At 44.8% G+C, this 24,599-nt stretch overlaps 1 protein-coding gene across 2 annotated transcripts in view; it reads right to left on the minus strand.

Annotated features, from left to right (window-relative positions):
- ABHD17C (abhydrolase domain containing 17C, depalmitoylase) overlaps window positions 1-13,671 on the minus strand; it is a 62,111-nt gene extending 48,440 nt beyond the window's left edge. The window contains exons 1-2 of one of the 2 annotated variants that reach the window (XM_055277484.2): window positions 13,386-13,671; window positions 12,951-13,277 (exon numbers count right to left, since the gene is read on the minus strand). In XM_055277484.2, coding sequence (XP_055133459.1) covers window positions 12,951-13,277; window positions 13,386-13,546 — 488 coding nt within the window. In that variant the 5' untranslated portion in view covers window positions 13,547-13,671. Of the gene's footprint in view, window positions 1-12,950 lie in introns of both variants that reach the window. The other variant, XM_055277483.2, reaches the window with a different exon arrangement.
- Between the last annotated feature and the right edge of the window lie 10,928 nt (window positions 13,672-24,599).

Consider the following 24,599-nt stretch of genomic DNA (forward strand, 5'->3'; position numbering starts at 1 on the left):
ACCAGTCTGGCCAACATGGCGAAACGCTGTCTCTACTAAAAATACAAAAATTAGCTGGGTGTGGTGGCACATGCCTGTGATCCCAGCTATTTGGGAGGCTGAGGCATGAGGATCACTTGAACCCAGGAGGCAAAGGCTGCAGTGAGCTGAGATCATGCCACCGTACTCCAGCCTGGGCGACAGAGCAAGACTCTGTCTGGAAAAACAAACAAAACAAAACAAAAAAATAGAGAAGCATGTGAGGTGGGGAGAACGGGCTAGTGTAGTAATTCCGGGACACGCTATCGAGAGCCTAGAAGAAAGAAAGGAGGAGAAGGAAAAGAAGGAAAACAGAGGAAATAATAATAGAAATGTGTGGCTGACCAGATATTCAGATGAAGAAGAGAAAGGGACCACAGAGGACTCTGTGACTTGGAGCCTGGATAAAAGGAAGAGAGTGACAGGAGCATGAAGAGCTGCGCTGACAGTGCCCCGGGCCCAGGTATGGAAGGACTGTCCTGTGGCCGCAGCCAGAGGCAGCTGGAACCCTTGCACTGCAAGCTCCCACTGAGCTTCAGGGATGGAAACAGGAATTGGAAACCATTTATATTTTTAGTGTAATACCTTCTTAGCCTTTTTGGGGTTTTCTTGGAATTTTTAGTAGGAAAACCTAATTTATTCCAATTAAATATATGATGGTATTGGGGCTCAAAAATGGATATCCCCTTTGACACGTGGAGCTGTAGAAGCCTTAGGAAGCCTCCCTGCCCCTCCCCATCAAAACTCTGACCCTCCCAAACCACAGCATGAAGTTGTTCTCTAAAGTTCCCTTATCTGCCTTAAGTCCAGATTAAGCTTGTCCAACCCTCGGCCCGGGGTGGCTTTGGATGATGTGGCCCAACACAAATTCGCAAACTTTCTTAAAACATTGTGAGATTTTTTTGTTTTTTTTTTTGGGGGGGGAGCTCATCAGCTATCGCTAGTATTAGTATATCTCATGTGTGGCCCAAGACAATTCTTCTTCCAATGTGGCCCAAAAAGATTGGACACCCCTGATCTAGATCCACCAAAGAAGAAAACAATTACTTCTGGTGCCTTCTGTAAGTTTTCATTAACTGAACTCCTATTGCAGGAAGAAAGACTGCAGTTTGTCAACACACCTAGACAGACTTTTGTCACAAACCACTGTCTGTCCTGCAGATGCAACAGACTTTATCTCAGGCCACTGTATGTTCTTTAAGTCCATTAAATTCTCCTAAAAATCATTTATCATCCCTCTAAAATCATCCACACTTTCCCATTTCCCTTTCCCCTAAGACGTAGGGCATATAAGAATATGCACCCCGTTGGGATACTGGGTATTCTGTAATTTTTCCCCTGTGCACGCAGATAAATTTATATGCCATTTCTCCTATTAATCTGCTTTTTATCAAGTGATTTTTCAGCAAACCTTCGGCACACATAGAAGTTTTCCCTTGGCCTTTACAATGGCATGTTCATTTTTTAATGTACTTATTTTATCCAGTCTTCTTGAATACTATAAAACATGCTTCAAAGTGATTAACATGCGAATTGTCCTTTCCTAATAGTTACATTAAAATTAAAATAGTATAAAGTTTACACATTATAAGGACAACAGTGATAGTTAAACATCACGACAACAATCAAAACTGGAGAAACTGAAATACCCTTGGGTTATTTATGACAATAGGGATAAATCAAATTATTTAAGTGAGATCAGCACACAAAATTCTTGTTCTAGTATCATAAACCTTTGCAATCCATATAATCATCACTGCACAGGGTTTAGTTATGTCCATGACAGTCTCTAAAAACAGTCTGAGATTAGGTAAGAATTATCATCTCGTTATCAATCATAATCACAGAGATTTTAGCTAGTAGATTTATACTTAACATCTGGAAACTCACTTTTTGTGGATATATTCTGAACACAGGCTTCTTTACATTTTTCCCCCAAAGTAACTGCCCAGATTTCATTGTAACCATTAAAAAATGTAAAGTGAAGGAGCAAACTAATCATCAGTACTGGCCGTTCTCTACGCTCGTTTTTCCTTTGGAAATTTAAACAGTACTCTGTTAACAAGTAAGCTTGAGGTTACGCTCCTCTCAGCGATTCAGCAAGTAATTGACGTACAACGGTTAACTATTCGTCTGAGCATTGAATCTGAATGACCTCGACTTCCTGGAAAACAGAAGTTTCCAATTTCACCATGGAGCCATGGTCCTTTAACACTCTAAAGTGAATCAATACTGTGGGAGTTATCAATGAGCTCCATTACACAGAGCTGTGAAAATGCCAGATGAATCTGAGGTGCAAGGCATTATGGGAGCATTCATATTTTAAAAGGAAGCTTGCTGTTCAGGTCCCCTGGCCAACTAGGAAAAGGGAAGGTTAACTCTATTAAGGATCGTCCCATAAGTAAAGCACAACCAGAACATCTTGAATGGTGCACACAATACAGGCTTTTGCCTTCTGGTCCTTGCCATCCCTAACTCTGCTCAGAGAAGTCTCTGATTCCTGCCCAGCTCCAAAAAGTGCAAAGTGGAGGGGGCAAACCAGGAATGGTTTGCAAAGTAACTGCAGGTGTTGGATTACAGGTAGGGTTTCCTCTCCTTTAAAGATCTCCCTTGGGGACATAAACACCTAGGTAGATGAAATGCTATCAGATTTAAAATACTAATGCATACCACTCTCCAAAGCTCTTGAGGCCATAAGCAACAATTCCAAACAGACGTCCCCCTTAGCTACAAATAAAACTAAAACATCTTTACCGTTCCTCCACTTCCACATCCACCAAGCTAGGCTTGACCTGGGTATTTGTATCTACACAGTGGGAAAAGAAGCAATTTCTTTAACACTCCTTCCGATCTAAGTACCTAGTTTTCAGCATGATCTGAGCATTTGGTTATTATAGCTCTAAAAATTTTATCAATAATCCTAAACAATACCATCCTCTTACTATGTGGAAAGCACTGTGTTAAGCACCTGACAAGGTGGTTGCAGCTATTGTAACCATCATCATTATTTTAACTGAGGCTCGAAATGGTAGAAAACTTGCCTGAGGTCAAGCAGCTAATCACAGGCAGGACCTAAAATTAGGTCTGTTGAACTCTAAAATACATGCTCCTAACCACACACACACACACACACACACACACACACACACACACACACACAAATCATAGGAAGCTCAGAACTGCAGGGAACATTTCTCCCCAGGTTACCCTTGAGACAACCTTGCCCATGTGACTCTGACATAAGAGCCAGAATCAGTTCCGGTTGCAAACCTTCTAAATGAAGAATTAAATCATTAAACCATTTCACGCCAGGAACTTCCAACCCAAGCCACACAGAAGTCTGCTGGCACCATCAAGTTTTGGCCATCTTCCCTCCCTTGCCTCTTTTCTCCTGCCTTCTTCACCTGATGCCTGGGCTGACCTCCACTGCCCCACAGGCTGTTCAGAATTATGTCCACACCACAGATCACTTATCATCATCAGTCCCATAGCCCGACGGTGGATGGTGTGTCAGCTGCAGGACAGGAGACAGCAGAGTCAACAAAAGGGAACAGACCTATTTTTCCATAGCCTTTCACTTCCAGGCTTGCAATGGGCACCCACACACACGTGGTCTCAAAAAGGCAATGATGTCACCGCTCTACTGACCTGGTTTAAGGAATTAATTGTAGTCTATTCTTCAAGGTCGATGCTCTCTTGTCAGACTGAGCTCTGTGTCACACAGGGAGCTCAGTGGAGAGCAGTGACCATTCCATGCAACCCTCCATCCACATCTAGAGGAGGGGCAGGAGCCTGACTCAGGAGGCACAGAAGTGACAGCATTCTGGGGTGTCCACATGCTCACCCAGCCACAGCCCCCATCTCTCAGGACTGCGCCCTCCTGCAGGCTCCAAGGAGGTGGCTGCATTTCTTACACTGCTTTAGCACCAGCCCTCACTAACCCGGGCGTACAACCAGGTGAAGCAAGGATGGGAACTGGGCATGAAGGAGCCCAGCTCCAGGCAGCCAGGTCAGAACAAGGCTAGGTGGGGTGGGCCACAGTGATGTGCAGCGAGTGTGAATGAGGGAAAAGGCTTGGGTGTAGAAAGAGCAATGGGACAGGCATGTGGACAGGAGATGAGAGGAGCCAACCCCAGAGAGGCGGCTGGAGAGAGAGGAACGGGGCAGGAGCTTCAGGCTCCCTGGAATCTCACAAATACGAATGTGATTTCTTTTCAACCACTGCCCCTTCATATGGTTTACTCTAGTGGGTTCCTGGCCACCAAAGATCTTTATCTGAAACCATCTACAGCACTCTCCCCTCATCCACTGTTTTGCTTTCTGCAGTTTCAGCTATCCACGGTACAGAACAAGACACTCTGTGAGAGAGAGATCACACTCACTTAACTTTCCTTATAGTATATTGGCACAATTGTTCTATGTTATTATTACCTATTACTGATAATCTCTTACTGTGCCTATTTTGTAAATTAAACTTTATTGCAGATATGTATGTATAGGAAAAAACATAATGTAAACCAGATTTGGTACTCTCCAAGGCTCAGGCATCCACCGGGGGTCTTTGAATGTATCCCCCACAGGTAAGGGGCGATAGCTGTATATAAATGTGTAAAAACTCTTTTCTAACATTCCATTTTTTTCAACTCTTAACAAATTATAATCGGGGCTGATCTTAATATACTCACTGGCTCTTGGACATTTCTAGGCTAGTGTGTCTCAACTCTGGCTGTGTGTGTGCACACACGCACACTCATATACATAGACTGCACACTTAAAACAAATCTACCTAGGAGATTCTAAAGTACAGCTAAGGTGGAGATCCACTGTACCAGAATGAATCCACTGTATTTCCCAGTGTAGTTAAGAAAAAGCAAATTCAAAAACATTAGGTGGTTTCCCTGAAAGTCACAAAACACAGGCTTACCAGAAGACACCTCAGAAGCCATGCAGCTGGATCACATTTCATTATTGCAGGTTTCAAACAGTGGAATGTGAAGCCCAAAAGTGTGAAGTATCTTGTTTAAGGGGGCTGCTATGGTTCGAATGCTTGTGCTCTCCCAAATCCATGGTAACTGGATTAAGAGGTGGGACCCTTAACAGGTGATCAGGCCATGTGGGCTCCATTCTTATGAACAGATAATGTCTTATCTCAGGGAAGCTTCTTTATCAAAGAGGGAGTCTGCGCCTCTCTCCCCTCCCTCGCTTGCCCTTTGGCTTTTCTGGAGGAAGGCTTTGAGCAAGAGCCTTCCTCCCGCCTTTGGTTCAAGAAGCCAGCCAGGAAGCAGAGCAGTCATCATTAGACACCAAACATGCAAGTGCCTCGATCTTGCATTTCCCAGCCTCCAGAAATTGGGAAGGAAACCTCTTTCTTTATAAACTACCCAGTCACAGGTCTTCTGTTACAGCTGCACAAAACTCACATAGTGAATTAGTGGGAGTGCTACAGTCAGAACTAATTTTTCTAGTCTAAAAGGTTTTGTTTGTCTTTTTTGAATCACATCTTTTAGATGAAATTAGAAAGCCTATTATTTAAAACAGCCCTAACAAAAAAAAAGACTCTGTTATCCAAATAATAATCTCCTAACTGTATATGTTGAGACTCTGGATTCCTGTACACAGGCTTCTTAAAGTAGAGCAGATTTATAGTTTCAACACGAGCCTAAGCAGAATCCAGTACAGAGGGTAAAGCTGCTACCAAAATGAACACTGCAATTCCTAAAGCCAGATTTTGGAGTCTTATATGGGATTATCAACACTGAAGAGAGTTGTTACTAAATTTGGAGACAGAGTGAGGAATAGAAGCAGTAATATAAGGTAGGGAATGACCTTAAAGGGAAGCTCTAAGTAATCTCAGGACTGTATGATTTAAGTGACTTCTGCAGGGGAAAAAAATGCTTTTTACATCAATATGCCATGGCATTATTAGAGTTTTTTTTTTTTTTTTTTTGAGACGGAGTCTCGCTCTGTCACCCAGGCTGGAGTGCAGTGGCGCAATCTTGGCTCACTGCAAGCTCCGCCTCCCGGGTTCACGCCATTCTCCTGTCTCAGCCTCTCCAAGTAGCTGGGACTACAGGCACCTGCCACCACGCCCGGCTAATTTTTTTGTATTTTCAGTAGAGACGGGGTTTCACCGTGGTCTCGATCTCCTAACCTCGTGATCCGCCCGCCTCGGCCTCCCAAAGTGCTGGGATTACAAGCGTGAGCCACCACGCCCGGCCGGCATTATTAGAGTTTTAAGACTTGATTTTGGTTTTTGGAGACAGGTTCTTGCTATGTTGCCCAGGCTGGTCTCAAACTCCTGGGTTCAGAGACTACAGGCATGAGCCACCATGCCCAGCTAATTTATTTTTTGTAGAGACAAGGCCTCACTATGTTGCCCAGGCTGGTCTGAGACTCCTGGGCTCAAGCAATCCTCCCACCTCGGCCTCCCAGTAGCTGAGACTACAGGGAGGTCTCAGTGAGGCTATGTCACCATGCCTGAGCTAAGAGTGAATTTTAGAGAAGACTGAGCCTCTAAGAGGGCCCTAAATGAAAACAGCCATGCTCGGAAGAGAACACATTAAGGAGTTATTGCCCATTAACACAGAAAATGAAGTCATCTGTCAGATCTTTTGCAACTGGATTACTGGAGAAAAGCAAGGCCCCTCAAAACAGAACCATGGGTAAGTAAATTGTGGTGAGAGGAGAGTGAGAGCTCAGATTCTGGTACTGATAAAGAGAGAAAACCTGCCGAACCACAAGGTGAGGCAAGCCGGAAGAGCCAGGTATGACAAAAGAGCACTTGGAAACAGGCTGAAGGTGGACCAAAGAGAAGGGCTCTGAGTGGATCCCCAAAACGGACTGTGCCTACTTCAATTTCAACAGGTCTGTTCTTAAGAGTTACATTCTTCCTGTTCACATACTGACTGCCTTGAATTGCAAGCCAACATTCTATTTCCTTTCTAGAAATATCATTGTGCTTTCCCCTTATGTCAAACAGTATTCATAACATTTCTGTTTTTCTTTTTTTTTTTTTTTGAGATGGAGTCTCGCTCTGTCGCCCAGGCTGGAGTGCAGTGGCGTAATCTTGGCTCACTGCAACCTCTGCCTCCCTGGTTCAAGCCATTCTCATGCCTCAGCCTCTTGAGTAGCTGGGATTACAGGTGCCTGCCACCACGCCCAGCTAATTTTTATATTTTTAGTAGAGATAGGGTTTCACCATGTTGGCCAGGCTAGTCTCAAACTCCTGACCTCAAGTGATCCGCCCGCCTCAGCCTCCCAAAGTGCTGGGATTACAGCTGTGAGCCACCACGCCCCATACATTTCTGTTTTTCTGTTGCCTAATCAGTCAAACTCAAGCAGAAATTCTAAGCTGTCTTTCCTTAATGGCATCATAGTATTCCCTCTGAGAACACTGAGAACAAAGAAGTTAGGTTATTAACTTCAACATGCCCAGGAAAGTAACTTGCTACTCGAGGAGAATTCCACCCTGAGACTGCTGGCCGTGAACACCATTCACAACCAACAGAAGGTGTTTTATTTTATTTTATTTTTTTTTATTTTTTTATTTTTATTATACTTTAGGGTTTTAGGGTACATGTGCACAATGTGCAGGTTTGTTACATATGTATCCATGTGCCATGTTGATTTCCTGCACCCATTAACTCGTCATTTAGCATTAGGTGTATCTCCTAATGCTGTCCCTCCCCCCTCCCCCCACCCCACAACAGTCCCCGGAGCGTGATGTTCCCCTTCCTGTGTCCATGAGTTCTCATTGTTCAATTCCCACCTATGAGTGAGAAGGTGTTTTTCAAGGATCCCACGACCTGAGAGGACGCCTCTACAGCTTTGCTGTGACATGGATTTTCCAATTACGGATCCTGTGAATCACCGACACAAAAGTTATAAAACAGCAAATCATAGTTATGTATTCAAAATGCCTCTGAAATCTATCCATCCTTTTACAACAAAAAGAAACAGCTTGGGATTAACAATACTTCAAGAGTACGTAGTACACGGTCTGGCACAAGCAGTGCAAAAATAAATGTGTGTTTAACAGTTTGGGATTTTTTATTTGTTTTGTTTTTTGAGACAGGATCTCACTCTGTTGCCCAGGCTAGAGAGCAGTGGCGCGATCACGGCTCACTGCAGCCTCAAACTCTGGGGCTCAGACGATCCTCCCACCTCAGCCTCCTGAGTAGCTGGAACTACAGGCACACACCACCACACCTGGCTACTTCCAAAAATTTTTTGTAGAGATGGGGGTCCCAACTATGTTGCCCAGGATGGTCTTGAACTCCTGGGCTCAAGTGATCCTCCTGCCTAGGCCTCCCAAACTGCTGGGTTTACAGGCATGAGCCACCACACCCAGCCTATGTTTAATGGTTTACTGGTCAAATAAAGGAATAAATGAAATATTAAGTCTTTTGTAATTTGCCTTTTGTACTAAAGGCACTGAAGAGTCATTTATCTTCTTCTCTCTGCATCTGCTTTCTCTGACTGTATCAACGTTTCTCTGCCTACATTACCAAACGCCGCTCTCCTCCACAGCTTTTGTCACCAGCATCAAAAAGGAGGATCAAAGACGACTTCTGTGGATGGCATCAGCAGACACCTGAGTTACAAATGTCCAAACAGGAGAGTCCCACTCTCCTGTTTTTCCAAATATTTCAGCTAAAATACTCTGCCTCCTTTACACCTCATTCTTCGGGCTATTTGCTTGTTTGGGTTTATAGTTTCAAATCAGTCTGATTCACTATCTCGAGTCATGGTGCCACTTGTGCACACACAGTCTAAAACTGTTCAGCCCTAAGAGGATCCCCTGGAAGGATGTGTGCTGAGGAGGCTGAATCTGCCTACTCCCACCTTAACCAATAGGCAGCCGTTCCTGCACAGATTAATCACTTTACTTCCCCAACTCAAGTGACAACAATACACTCCAATAAGGTGACCCTGATTTTCAGTGTCTTTTCCACAGATATGTCTGAGTGATTTCAATTCACTCCCTCACTTGTTTGTATTCACAACATACTTACATTACTTACCAGTAATGCAAACGTAAAACAAGTCTTGATCTTGAGGATCTCCGTCATGCTCAATAAGCTCTCCTCATTGTTCATGCCACTCTTCCTGGCTCCTTCAAACCCTGCCTCTCCGCTACACTCTTTTCAGTAACTTTTCAAGAGTTTAAAATAATCATCTATTGGCCAAATGGCAACAACCACCTTTCTTACCAAATCTACTTCCTCCTGAAACCCTTACTCTGGATTACGTGCCCACCTTAATACTCATCATCTGCGGCGATTCACTGTCTTTATCCATGCATGGGGGTCTGCACATTGGTAGTATTTACATCTGTTTCAAGGGCTGGACAGCTCACTCTAGCATGCACAGGAGCTGGCACAAACAGGTAATGGATAAAAGATGTAGAGACATACAAAGGATAGGTTAGTATTGTTCTTCTCTTCAATACAGACATTTCAGTGTCACAAGAACACCAATACAATGAATACAAAGTGGATCAGGCCTCAAGCCAATACATCTGGCCCCCTTTTTTTGTCTATGGTTGTACCCATGGATATTAAACCCTGAAGATAAAATAAGATCCAAGTACTTGTAAGAGTCCAACTTAGGAAAAATTAAATTTACCCCACTTATTTATGGGGCACCCATTATGTGCAATTCGTTCAACAAAACCAATGAGTGCCTATTATTTTAAGACATTTTGCCAATTGTCAGGAATAGAGAAGACATAGTGTCCCTGCCCTCAGAGATCTTTCAATTTAGTGGAGATACAGTTAAATAACAGATATAGCAGCACTGTGATAACTCAAGCAAAGGGGCTGAGTACCAGGTGCACAGGGAACACAAAGGGTCTCCTAACCCAATTAAGATCCAGTCAGGATCCATTGTTCCCAGCACAGGAGAAGGGCAGATATAAAAGACTAGGTGTGAGCAGAAGAGTGGGGCAAAGTCCTGAGTGTGGGGCTTTGGGGCCTGCAGGGCACTGCACCTTACAGTCCTCCTGGGGGCATAATCTAAGTACAGAGATGAAGATGACTCAGAACAAGGCAAGCTCTCCAATCAGTGTCCTGGAGAGTGTGGTTAACTAGGAGGGCAGGAAAGATAAAGATTCCCAAAGACGACACGGGGGATGGCCGGTGGAAAACAGAGTCTGACCCAGTAGCAGAAGAATGGGTGCATGGGATGGAAGGCATTCCTGCCATGGCACTGACCTGAATTAAGCTGTAAAAGAACAGAGAATAGGGTATGTTCCAGGCAAGTAAGAGCAGAAGAACCATACTGAACAGCAAGAGGAAAGTGGTGGAGGGGCTGATTGGCTTCAGAATTAGGTAACTCCTATGTCAGCAGAATAACCAAGACACACAAATGCACCTCTTGAAGAATCTGATAAATATGATTACCGTGGCAATGGTGCCCTAGCAAGAGTACTAAACTGGTCATCGAGAGACCTACTGCTGATTTGCCGCCAGTCTATCCTCTTGTCAGATGAGCTGGATGAACGTGAGCAGTGTCCATACATGAGCTGGGAAATAAATTTAGCAATTCACAACCATCATTTTTTTTTCTTTTTTATAAAAGTGAAATAAGCCAGGCGCGGTGGCTGACGCCTGTAATCCCAGCACTTTGGGAGTCCCGGGTGGGCGGATCATGAGGTCAGGAGATCAAGACCATCCTGGCTAACACGGTGAAACCCTGTCTCTACTAAAAATACAAAAAAGTAGCCGGATGCGGTGGTGGGCGCCTGTAGTACCAGCTACTCGGGAGGCTGAGGCAGGAGAATGGTGTGAACCCGGGAGGCGGAGCTTACAGTGAGCCAAGATGGCACCACTGCACTCCAGCCTGGGCGACAGAACGAGACTCCGTCTCAAAAAAAAAAAAAAGTGAAATAACATATTCTGCTATGTGTGCTGCCCATAGAAAAATTACTGTTTTGTGAAGCATTGGCTTCAGGTATGTAGATACAGACGTGTATGTGTGCTTGATCAAAATGTAAAATGTGTTTCTTACTGTGAGGTTACAGTCAAAACGGTTTGAAAAGCACAAGACATGAGAATCTGTAAGGTTCCTTGAAATTCTAAGCTTCGCATGCAGCCTTTAAATTCTAACCTATTTTACAGGTGAATAAATTAACTTAGATATGAGTTCTGGTATAACATTAAATAAATCATGGGCAATCTTTAGACATACCATCAGATAATTCAAAATTATCCAAAACAATTACCCTTAATTCAACTGATACACTATCAGATAACTCAACATTATCCAAAACAACGCCCCTTAATTCAGCTAAATATGACCAAAAAAAAAAAAGTTTCCAGGAAATAACTACGCTCCACGTATGCTGTAACACAGACACACCTGTATATTTGGGGCAAAGGGTCAGCCATGTGAAAGGCTTTCATTGTAATGTAGACATGCACACATAGGAGCAATGTTCTATGGAAACTCTTAAATTAAAAAATCTACTCAAGGTAGGATTTTCAGATTTTCATGTTTCAAATTTTAAAGATCTAATGCCAACCTTATTTTTAATACCTTTGCCAACAGCAAATTCTAGCAAGCTATTGACTGTGTATGACACATACTTTTGAAACCCTTTACTGGAACAGGTGGCTTTTAACTACTTACAGACTCTGACCCAATGCATCTGCATATGATACATTCTCATCTGCCTAAGCCACTTTCGAAAAGCTATAATCCCAATGAGGGCATCCCCTTCAGGACTTCAGGAGGGCATAAACATGCAACATAGAGCAAATACTAAGTACTTCCCTGTTGGACAAGCCATTTTCCCAGACAGGCAAGGAGTCACTTAGGAACATATGCGTGAGTACGAATGAAAAAAAAAAAATCATTAACGTTGGTGATGTGCATAAGCCAAGCAAACAGGTTTTAGATAAAAGCTATAGAAGGGTCCATGGCGACAATAACGCCCGGTGTACTTCTTCTGGGGACTCTTTCATCCGAAGAAATCAAATCTCATCATAGACATGGCCTCAGGTTATTTTCACCATCACTGCTATGAGGCAGGTCGGAAAGGTCACAGATACGCAAACTGGAGCACAAACAGGTAACCTGACCTGCCCATGTATCAGACTTTTGTCTAATAGGGAATAAAAGTCACGTTTTTGGTTTGCTTGTTATAAAACAACCAGGTCTAACCCCTAAACCATGCCCCCAGTTTGTGCCTGGCTCACAGATGGCCCACCCTAAACACTTTTCAGTCCTTCTGTGAATGCTAATTCAAGGTCAGAGATTTCCCAGCCCCTGCAAGTTTCGAACTTATCCTGGGCTGTTATGGAGGCCGTGTGGAAGGTGCCAGGCCCATAGCTACCAGCTAACTTCCTGCCCCAAAGTGCCACTACTCTGCCCCACCAGAAGGCAAACTCCCCGCTCCACCCGACCCTCCAGCTGCCTCCAAGGTTGCCCAGACATTGTCCTGCCGGCACTTTACAACCAGAAAGTCTTTTAGAGGCCATCCTGTCTCGCCCACCGACTTTACAGGGAAGGAAACTGAGTCTAGAAACCCATGTGCCTTGCCCAAGGTCACTTCAGCTCGTACAAACGAAACACGAACCAAGTTGTTTCTTTCTGCCCGGTACTTAAGCACCCACATGCTGCCACTCGCGGTGACTGGAACCACAAAAGACCCAGCCGGTGGGCCGGCGACACCCAGGCGAGCCAAAGCAGGCAAAACCTCTGAGTCCGAGCTCTCCAGGAACCTGAAGGCTGGCGCGGTTTTTGGAGAGGGTGGGAGCAAGCCAGGGAGGGACAAGAAAAGCGAATTTACGGCGGCCAGGGGGCTCTCCGCTGGCCCTCAGCCCCAGAGGAGGGGCCCCTCTCCTGGCAGGCCGCCCCAGGGGCCCCAAGAGACCCCCACCCCGCCTCCCCACAGCTGGAAGTCAGGCCTGGCGACCTCGGGTGCTCACCGGGTGCGCAGCGCCTGCCACGCGGCGTCGATGTCGGCGTAGAGGTTCTTCTCGGAGGGCTTGCCCGAGCTGACGCCGTAGCCCGAGTAGTCGTAGGAGAAGATGTTGCAGTTGATGCGGGAGCCGAGGCCGATGTAGAAGCTGCACATCTGGCCCAGGTCCACGGCGTTGCCGTGCGAGAAGAGCAGCGTGTAGCGGCTGGAGGGCGCGCAGCGCACGAACATGCAGCCGAGCCGGTTGTCCCGGGCCGTGCGCGAGAAGAAGACCTCGACGGCGTCCAGCTCGCGCTGCGAGTACTGCCAGTCGGCGCGCTCGCTGAGGTGCAGGCTGCACGCACCGGGCCCCGCGCCCGCGCCCTCCTCGGGCTGCTGCGGTGCCGGCTGGGCCGCGCCGGCGGCGGCGGCGGCGGTAGCCTGGGCCGGGGCCGGGGCGGGCGCGCCGGCGCCGCGCTGCTCCGGCGCCAGCACCGTGTAGGTGGGCTCGGGCGGCAGGAAGGCCAGCTTGGCGGCGATGCGGCTCGGGCAGGGCGGGCAGCAGAAGAGCCAGCACAGCTCGCCCAGCGAGAAGCCGTTCATCCTGGGGCCTGGCTCGGGCATCGGGACGGCCTGGTGCCCGCCGCCGGCCCGGCTGGCTGGCTGGCTGGCCCGGGAGGACGGAGGGCGGACGCGCGGCGAGGGAGCGGGAAGGCGAGCGCGGAGGGCGGCTGCAGCCCGCCCGCCCGGCGGCAGGAGGAGGCGGAGGCGGAGGCGGAGGAGGGCAGGAGGCGGGGCCGGCCCGGCGGGCGCGGCGCTCGGAGCCCGGGCGGGTCAGCGGCGGCCCCGGAGCCCAGGAGAGGCGCGGGCGGCCCGGGCCCGCGCGCGGCACACAAAGCCGGCGGCGGCGGCCATGGCCGGCTTGTGCGCGCCGCCCCCCGCTCCCGTTCCCGCTCCCGCACGCCCGCCGCTGCCGCCGCCGCCGCCGCCGCCACTTCCGGGTTACCGCGCGGCGGCGCCCCCGCCGGGACGCGGCGCAGGGCCGGGCATCGGGGCGGGGCGCTGCGGGAAAGGGCGCGGGCACCTTTCCCAGCCTGGGAAGCACGTTCTCGACCTGCGGCCGACGGGGGCTTCCAGGCGGCTCCAGGGCCCAGAGGAGCTGGGTGCCGGGGCTGGGGGCTCTGCGCCCCGACAGCCGGGCCGATCTGCAGAGGGGACCCTGGAGGGGGTGCATGTGTCCCGGGGTGGACCGCTCCCCTCCCCTCCCCCTGGGATTCCCTTCCCCAAATCCAGGTTTCTCCCGTGGATGGAGGTTCTTGGGAATCTACTGAAAAGGAAACTAAGGGGTGGACAAGAGTTGGATTGTACCCGAAATATTTGGCTCTCGTGTGTGCTGCTTTCTGAACTGGCTCAGTATCAAAAGTTCTCAGCACCGTAAGGGATACCGGGGTTGTGGGATAGGGTGGTCATCAGTGTGTTTCTTATCAGGAGAGGTTGTTTCTGTATAGGTAGCAACAGCGTTTCCTTTCTAAGGGCATGGTTTTACCCTTAGTACATTTCTATATCTATAAAAGTCAGCTGTTAGAACAGGAGGGTACTGTATTTAGCAACAAACTATGTTGAGGTTGTCATTTCTAATCCCACGTGTGGCAGATTTTCCGGTAGTAAGTATATACTAGGTATCCTTTACAGTGTTTGTGTCTCTAGAGTTGTTTTGGGTCCAGGATTTTTAAGTGGTCTTAGTCATGAACGATTCTTATACTGCTTTAAATCCACTGTAATCTTGGCAGCCACCTTTACATGATTTTTCAAATATAACTCTCGGTGCCTTGAAACTGTGCTCTGGTGCCAATTTCCACAGATCCTTCTATACTTCCTTTTTCCCGCCTGATTTGGCAGCTGAAGAATTCCCTTTCAGGAACTGACAGGAGATACCCTTCCTGGACTGCCAGCAGGGCAGCTAGAGACTGGGAGGTTGGCACAATCTCTACGCTGGATCTGTTGTTTTAACTCACAGATGTCCTGAGAATTTTACCTTTTGTTGCGGCTTTCTACAGGACGAGTATTTTGAGCACCGTCATCTAAATGAATTGCCCATACTGATTTCATTAACCTTCAGGACCTCTCTTTTAATTTTTTCTTTTTTAAGAGACAGGGTCTTAATGTATTGTCCTGGCTGGACTCCCAACTCCTGGGCTCAAATGACCCGCCGGCCCGCCTCCCAAGTAGCTCTGACTACCGGCACATGCCACCTTCCCCAGCTAGGACCTGGGTTTTAAAAGGCCATTTCTTCACTAAAACAATTTTAGTTGTTTTTGAACTATTCAAACTTGATTTTTAAAAATCTGGTAACAAAGCCTGTTCAGATTGCATATTTGAAGTCTGTTTTGAACGTTTTCACACTTGGTGAAACTATTCACATAAAGCCAAATTTTAGCTTTGCAGGTTTGCATTTCCTTTTTTTTTTTTTTTTTAAGACAATTTTTCTGTGAAAATCCTTTAAAAAAAAAGAAAGCTTTATACAGCTGGGCACAGTGACTCACGCCTGTAATCCCACCACTTTGGGAGGCTGAGGCGGGTGGATCACTTGAGGTCAGAAGTTCAAGACCAGCCTGGCCAACATGGTGAAACCCCGTCTCTACTAAAAATACAAAAATTAGCCGGATATGGTGGCGCGCACCTATAATCCCAGCTACTAAGGAGGCTGAGGCACGAGAATCGCTTGAAGCCAGGAGGCAGAGGTTACAGTGAGCCGAGATCACGCAACTGCACTCCAGCCTGGGCGACAGAGCGAGACTCCGTCTCAAAATAAATAAATAAATAAATAAATAAATAAATAAATAAATAAATAAAAATAAAATAAAAAGGCTTTCTAACTTGCTACACATTGGTATACTTTGGTCACTTTATCGTGTTCAGCATTTATGTATGTAATGTTTTTTGTGCTCACAACATCCACTGTGTTAGGTGCCACAGCTACCAAGTTGAGTAAGATAGTCCCTGCTCTCAGATACCTTACAATCTAATTAGGACATCAGCAGAAGATTCAAAACAGTTTTTATGTGCCTTAAAAAAAAAATCAAGTCCTCATAAAAGCTAAGAAGATAGTCTTGCGTCCTGATTCAGTGGTGATATTTCTGTGGGGAGCTAAGGTTATAGTCGAGTGCATTAGTCCCTAATCTAATTCAGAACAGGAATCAAACTTTGGGAACTGAGATGAAAGGGTATCTTAACAGCCCCCTCAGTCAGTCTTTCTCAGATACCACTCCTCTCACCTGTCCTTTGATAAGAATTGAATAGCCCTTAGTTCATGAAAGGGGGAAATGATGAGAGTCTCAAGTACTCGTCTTCTGTGCTGCTGATGGAAAAGACAGTCTTTATATTTGAGATGGCCTGGCAACAGTGTTAGCATTGTTAGAAAAATCTTAAAAGCTAGATACTTGTTTGTTTATACCTGGTCTCATTCCACAAAGGATTTGGAGAGTGTGATTCAGTATAATATAAATGCATAAGCAAATAAATAAAAGCCTGGCTTTTGTTTTCATCCTATTACAAGGCTACACAGAGGTGGGCTGAAAGAGCATTTATTCCCCAGGAAAACATGTTGGTTCAGGTTTGTGTGAATATTCAGTTGAGACCCTAAAATTATATGCCATAGAGTGGAGCTACCAAGCCTTTCTTATATCATGCCACATATAGCCAGTGGTAGAGTTTCTGTAGCCCACTGACATGAGATGTGCTGCCCAGGGGATAAGAGGTTAAAGATCTCAGCACGTCTCTAATATCTAACATCTAACATCTTTAACAACAAATGTGTTAGTGTGCCTTGTCATATTAGTTTGGAAACTTTAACATACAGCACAGAAAGAATGCGTTTGCCCTATAAAATGTGAAAATTGGGGATTACCAGCTGTCCACTTTGACCTTAAAGCAGCAGTCCCCAACCATTGTGGCACTAGGGACTGGTTTCATGGAAGGCAATTTTTTCCGTGAAAATCCTAGTTAGATTCTCACAAGGAGTGCGCAATCTAGATCCCTCATATGCGCTCTTCACAATAGGGTTTGCACTCCTATGAGAAGCGAATGCTGCCACTAATTTGACAGGAGGCGGAACTCAGGCAGTAATGTTCATCCACCAGCTACCCACGTCCTGCTGTGTGGCCCAGTTCCTAACCGGCCACTGACTAGTACAGGTCCACGGCCCGGGGTTTGAGGACCTCTGCCTTAAATTTCTATGTCATTCTGATCATCCTAGTAGAGAAAGATCTAACTTTGAGTTCAGGTCAGCAAACATATTTACTCTGCTAGGTACTTACCATGAGTCAGTCACTGAGTTGACTTGGGAATGTAAAGGTGGCTAATGCACAGCTCCTCCTGCCCTCAGCAAGTGCATTGTATGATCTGTCTCTTAGGTGACTCTACATCCTGCCAAGTCAGCCAGTATTGATGAACTGAACAATATTCCACATAACTAAATACCCTGATCTCTATTACTTAATACTGGCCCTTTACACACTGAATTTTGGCTTCCACACTAGTCAGCTGGATGTGGAGTTGCTCAAGACCACTTCTATTTGTAAAAGTAGAACCAACGTTTGACCATAAGAGAAGGATACTCATGCTTAAAAACAGAATCTGGTTGTCTTGATGGAATCTAAGGTAATGTTGTGCCATTATACATTTTTTTAAAAATTTGGGACTGGGTACTCAGTGAAATCAGGGATCATGTCTATTCTGTTCATCATTGTTTCCCCTATGACTGGCATAGAGAAATGCTCAGTAAATGTTAATTAAATTGCTAAATTAAAGAATGAGAGGCCAGGTGCAGGGGTTCCCACCTGTAATCCCAGCACTTCGGGAGGCCGAGGCAAGCAAATTGCTCGAGTTCAGGAGTTTGAGACCAGCCTGGGCAACATGGCAAAACCCCGTCTCTATAAAAAATACAAAAAGAAATTAGTCAGGTGTGGTGGTGCACTCCTGTAGTCTTGGCTACTCCAGAGGCTGAGATGGGAGGATCACTTGAGCCCAGGAGGTCGAGGCTGTAAAGAGGTGTCATCATGCCACTGTACTTCAGCCTTGGTGATAGATCAAGACCCTGTCTCAAAAATAATAATAAAATAAAAGAACAAATGAATGCTTCCAAAAGACCAAGCCTGTTCCTTCTGGTTTGGGCAGTGTTATTAGAGTTATGGGCTTCGAAGAAGATACAAAGTGGTCCAGAGCCAATGCCAGCATCACACTTGTGTCCTCTGGCTAAGGAATTGTGACATTCTCTCCATATTTATTACCAATAGAGCTCAAATTTTGTTAGGGTAACAATGTACCCAGTTAAGACAGTCACTCAACCTCCCCTGCTGCCAGGATGGCCACATGAAAGGATTCTGTCCAAGGCCCTAACTGGAGAATATTGGGGGATCTTCTGGAGAGACTTTTAACAGAGCCAGGCTCAGCTGTAATGTTTCCCTTCACTTTTTTTTGTTGTTCCTGCCTGGGTTGCAGGCATTGTTTTTTGAGCAACAGCAGCCATCTTGCAAGCATGAGGGTAGATTTCACAGCTGAAGACAGTGGTGCAGAAAGATAGTCCATTTCCTTCATGGTTTAATAGCTGCCCAGATCTCGCCTGTATTTGTCGAGCCTTCTTATGTGAAAAAAACTAAGTCTTTTTATGTCATTGTAGTTGGTTTGTTACCTGTAACCTAATGCAGCATTAACTGATTGAGGAATCAGAAGCAAAGATCTTACATTGTTCTTAACTGCTTTCTCAATGAGAACAATGAGTACTTTGTTGATCGGTAGTGGAACAGTGTGCCTAAATCCTGCTTGCCCCTCCGTAGAAAAATATTGGCCGGGCGCAGTGGCTCACGCTTGTAATCCCAGCACTTTGGGAGGCCGAGGCGGGCGGATCACGAGGTCAGGAGATCGAGACCACGGTGAAACCCCGTCTCTACTAAAAAAAAAATACAAAAAATTAGCCGGGCGTGGTGGCGGGCGCCTGTAGTCCCAGATACTCGGAGATGCTGAGGCAGGAGAATGGCGTGAACCTGGGAGGCGGAGCTTGCAGTGAGCCGAGATGGCGCCACTGCACTCCAGCCTGGGCAACAGAGCGAGACTCCGTCTCAAAAAAAAAAAAAAAAAAAGAAAAATATTGAAGTATGACTGACTAAGATGGGAAAATGTTTTAAGGAGATAACCAGTAAAGTAACAAATCTGAAATGTGAAAACATGAAAAGCTTACAATTTTTAAAATAAGATAAATGATACTTTGAGGCTATTCCAGAAGTTCTGTGCTGACATTAATTAGGATAAGAGGCCTGCCATTCAACTAAACACTTTTAGAGGCAAAATATCTTTTCCCAGAATCTTTTTCAGTCTGAAGGCCCTTATCCAAAGTGTTGTAAATGAGATGACTGGAACCCAGCCGGGGAGAGCTCTGAGATCCACAAACCGCTGAGAAAGCACTGCAGAGATAAAGATTGAAAGAAATAAAACACCAACCACCCACAGAAATGTGTTTTCACAGTTCCTATAACCACGGTCATTCCATGGATGATAATGCCCTCAAACCTGCATTTCTGACTAGTCTCATCCAATCTCCTATTCATAGATTCTTAACAGGGGGTCCAGAGTCCCTGAACTTGATGACAGAATTTTGAGTTGGTAAAGTACTTCATAGGATCGGTGTCCACCTGTTTTTTCCTGTGTAATCGGCACCAAACATCATATCCTAGTACATAATGGGAACATAAAACACCTTTGTCACTTGATTGGAATTAAACTTCTGGTGATTTCCAAACACTTAAAAATATGCAAAGATGTAGTAGACTGGATTTAAGTAATAAGTAAATTTAAACTTAATACGTAATTTTTTAAATGGAAAGTGGGAAGGAACAGCCATTTGCAAATCTAATTTTAAGATGATGATGAACTATATCATGGCATCAATTTTAAGGGTTTTTTAAAAGAATTTTGGATAGTTGCACATTAACGCAATGTACGTGGATGATTATAGTGTTATTCCTGGAAATTTTTAATAACAAATGTTAAATGCATGTTCCAAAAAATAGTAATACCAGCATGAGACCAGAGAGAGAAACCAACATGACCTAGCAGTGTATAAGTATTTCGCATATGATGAAGTTGATATTTCAAGTCAGTGAGGATACATTAACATATTCAATTAGCTACATATTTGGAAAAAATCAGTTCTGATGGATTAAAAAATCAAAGATTTATTTTTAATGAAAGCAAGAGACAACCAAAAAAGAAATTTAGATAAAAATTCATAGGCTGAGTGTGGTGGCTCATGCCTATAATCCTAGCACTTTGGGAGGCCGAGGTGGGAGGATCACTTGAGACCAGAAGTTCAAATATAGTGAGACTCCATCTTTACAAAAATAAATTTTAAAAAGTAGCTGGGTGTGGTGGTGCACACCTATGGTCTGAGCTACTCAGGAGGCCGAGGCGGAAAAATTGCTTGAGCCTAGGAGGCTGCAGTGAGCCATGCTTGCACCATTGCACTACAGCCTGGGTGACAGAGTGAGACCTTGTCTAAAAAAAAAAAAAAAAAAAAAAATTGGTAACATAAATTTTCAGTCTTCCCTATACTAAAATATTTACAGATGAGATGACATGGTGTTAAGGATTTGCTTAAAAAAAAAAAAATCATCTGCCCGGTGCTGTGGCTCATGCCTGTAATCCCAGCACTTCAGGGAGCCGAGGCAGGCTGATCGCTTGGGCCCAGGAGTTTCAGACCAGCCTGGGCAACATGGCAAAACTTCGACCCTACCAAAATTGCTAAAGTTAGCAAGGCATGGTGGTGCTTGCCTGTAGTCCTGGCTACTTGGGAGGCTGAGATGGGAGGATTGCTAGAGTCCGGGAAGCAGAGGTTGCAGGGAGCAGAGGTCACACCACTGCACTCCAGCCTTGACGACAGAGCAAGACCCTGTCTTAAAAAGAATAATCAAATCAAATCAAATAATGTGAGGAGAGGGTGAGGAAGGAAGATAGACAAGAAACAAGATTGATTGGCCATGAGTTGATAATCGTTGAATCATGGGTTGATGGGTATATGGGGGGTTGATAGACTGTTCTCTACTTGTGTATATGTTTGAAAATTTTCATAATAAAATTTACATATTTTTTAATCTTCAGGATTTTGACAAACTGGGCAAAAATATTTGCTACAAATTTATTTTTTTAAAAAAAGTCAAACACCCCACTGGAGAAAAATTGGTAGAATAAATGATCAAGCATTTTATAAAAAGGAGTACAGATGGCCAATGAGCATGTGAAAAAATAGAGTCATTAGTTTTAAAAAAGCAAATTTGAAAAACTGTATTTTTTACTCCCTTCAATTGACCCAAACTAAAAGATCTTTTTTTGAAAAGGAATAAAGACCACTAGCACTCTGTTGGACATGGTCCTGGAGTGCAGGCACTGTCATATACAACTTTCTGGCAAGAGTGTTAATTGGTATAACTTTCTGGAAGGAAATTTGACAATATATATCTAAAGGCTTAACAACATACCTTCTGGTAATCCAGTAATTCAGACTGGAAGTTACCTAAGTAAATATCTCATTTCTCACATAGATTTTAAATACTAGGATGTTTGTGACAGCATTGTTTATCATAGCCAAAAAAAAAAATTGAGAACACCAAAAACTAAAGTAAATAATAGTACATTCAAACAACGGAGTAATATGTGCCACTAAAATGGAAATTGAAGAACCGTATTTACTATGATAGAAAAATATCCACAATATGTTGAGTGAAAACAGAGCACAAAGTATATACAGCAATATGTAAATATACTTTAAAAGTTCAAGCCCTGAAGAACACTATCACTGGCTTTATTAAGTCATTCTTGCATTGCTATAAAGAAATACCTGACACTGTGTAATTTATAGGGAGAGAGGTATAATTGGCTTATGGTTCTGCAGGCTGTACAGGAAGCGTAGTCCTGTCGTCTGCTTCTGAGGAGGCCTCGGGAAGCTCAGAATCGTGGTGGAGGGTGAAGGGGGAACAGCTGTCTCGTGGCAGGAGCAGGAGCAAGAAAGATGGGGAAAGGTGCCACACTTTTAAAGAACCAGATCCTGCAGGCACTCACTCGCTATGGCAAGGACAGCACCAAGCCATGAGGGATCCGCCCCCATGACCCAAACACCTCCCACCACACCCCACTTCCAACGCTGGGGATTACATTACTCTTTTAACATGAGATTTGGCAGAGACACAAATCCAAACCATATCACTGGCTAGTGAGATTACGGGAGATTTGTTTTGGTTTGATGGTTGTGTCTTGTGAATGCATATATTCTGTAAGTTCTAAGCATGTGTTATTTTTGTAATTAACATTAAAATAATAAAGGCCATTTTTATGCAACACACACAAAAAAGGAGGAAAGTACTCATGAATAATGAAAATGTTCTTCTAGCTATTCTAAGATACTTTATTTTTTCTTTTTTAAAAATATTTCTTTTAAAAATTTAATTGTTCTTCTTACATTTTGTTAACTGTATTTTTTATTTTTTTTGAGACAGATTCACTCTGTCACCCAGGCTGGATTTTGGAGTGCAGTGGCGTGAGCTCAGCTCACTGCAAACTCCGCCTCCCAGGTTCAAGTGATTCGCATGCTTCAGCCTCCCAAGTAGCTGGAATTACAGACATATGCCACCACATCCAGCTAATTTTTGTATTTTTAGTCGAGACAGGGTTTCACCATGTTAGACAGGCTGGTCTCGAACCCCTGACCTTCAGTGATCCACCTGCCTCAGCCTTCCAAAATGCTAGGATTACAGGCATGAGTCACAGTACTGGACCTATTTAAGATACTTTAAAATTAATATCTCAGAGATAAAGTAATTTTCTATTAATATAAGAACAAAACAATGTTATCACAATTGAGTTCAGCAAAGCTCTACCAAGACCTACTATGAGCCAGAAATACGGTAATTTCTGAAGAAAATACAAAGATGAACAAGACAGCCCATGCCCACCCTCAAGGACGTTCTCTCCCTCTCACATCCCTCTCTCTTTTACAATCCAAATGATCTGGTTATATAAACTTTCTCAATGTTGGTACCTGCTGTGACAGTTAATATCATACGTCAACTTGACGGAGCTAGGGGATGCCCATGTAGTTGGTAAAACGTTATTTTTGGCTGTATCTGGGAGGGTGTTTCTGGAAGAGACTAGCATTGGAATCAGTAGACTGAATGCAGAAGATTCACCCTCATTAATGTCGAAGGGCATCATCCAATCCCTTGAGGGCACAGATAGAACAAAAAGGTAGACAAAGAGTGATTCTCTCCCACCAACAATCCCTCCACTCCACATACTGTTGTCCAGTTCCTAGGCCTTTGGCCTGAGACTGAGAGTGACACCATCGGCTCCCCTAGTTCAGGCCCTTGGACTAAATTACACCACGGGCTTTCCTGGTTCTGCCATCTTGCAGACAGCAGATCATGGTACTTCACAGCCTCCATGATTGTGTGAACCAGTTCCCATAATAAACCTCCTCTCTCTCACCCTGTCTCTCCTATTGATTCAGTTTCTCTGAAAAACTCTGACTAATACACTTGCTTAGCCCAAGGATGTGCTTTTGTCTTCTGTGATGGTTTTTGCAGCAGGCTTACTGTCTTCTCCTCTCTTCTCTACCTTCTTCTCCATAATGAACACAGCAGTAGTCATAGTGAGGATGCCCACATAAAGAACCTGACCTCACAGTTCTGTATTGCCTCATCTCTCCTGACCCTTTTACTTATTCTCTACTGAACTACCCCTAACATTGCCACTCCCTTGTCCTTGTTATCACATGGCACTGTGTCATTCCTGGGATGATGCAGTCCCCTTCCCTGACCACAGCCTCCTACTCCTCCACTCTTCTTCTACTGACCCCCTTCTAGATTCTTATTAATTAGTCCCTCCTTGACCTGACACTCCAGAATGTTCTTCCTGTCCTTGACTTTGTAGTAAATCATATCTGGAATGCTCTGTTGCCACTTTAAACTGCAACCCGCCTCCATCCCCATACTTCTTCGGCTTCTGCTGTGCCCACTTTGCTAGTCCCCTTCTCTGGACAGAACAAATATATAACAAAATATTATTGAGCATCTACTCTGTGCCACGTAGATCAGTAAAGAGCTGGATATCCAGATCACATCCTTTTTAAAAACTACTTTTCTATTACTAAGTTTAATAGAATAAGAGGCATCTTGGTTCAGTGGAGAAGCTTAGGATTTAGACCAGGGTAGGTCTGGATTTGAATCCTGGTTCTGCCACCTTGGGCAAACCACTTCTGTGAACTTCAGCTTCCCTATCTGTAAAAAGGATGACAACACCTTTTGAGAGAAAATACCTTGTAAACTGATAAGAAGTCCAGGGTTATGAATACAAGCACTTCAGCAGCACATGACTCAATTCTGGCCCCTAATAAAAGTTTTGTGAAGACTACCTTTTACCTTTTTGTCAGGCTAAGTAATGACTAAGAACCTGGGTTCAAATTCCAGCTCTTTCTGTTACCAGCTAGGTAAACTTGGGCCCATGACCTAATCTGTCAGTTCCTTTGTTTCTTAGGGCTTTGTGAAGATTGAAGGAAATATGTGTGTGTAGTATTCAGCACTTGGCACATAGAAATTGCTCACCAAATGTATGCTGCTTTCTCTACTGGCAGTTC

This window comes from Symphalangus syndactylus, chromosome 5 (assembly GCF_028878055.3).
Source record: "Symphalangus syndactylus isolate Jambi chromosome 5, NHGRI_mSymSyn1-v2.1_pri, whole genome shotgun sequence".
Classification (NCBI taxonomy): domain Eukaryota; kingdom Metazoa; phylum Chordata; class Mammalia; order Primates; family Hylobatidae; genus Symphalangus; species Symphalangus syndactylus.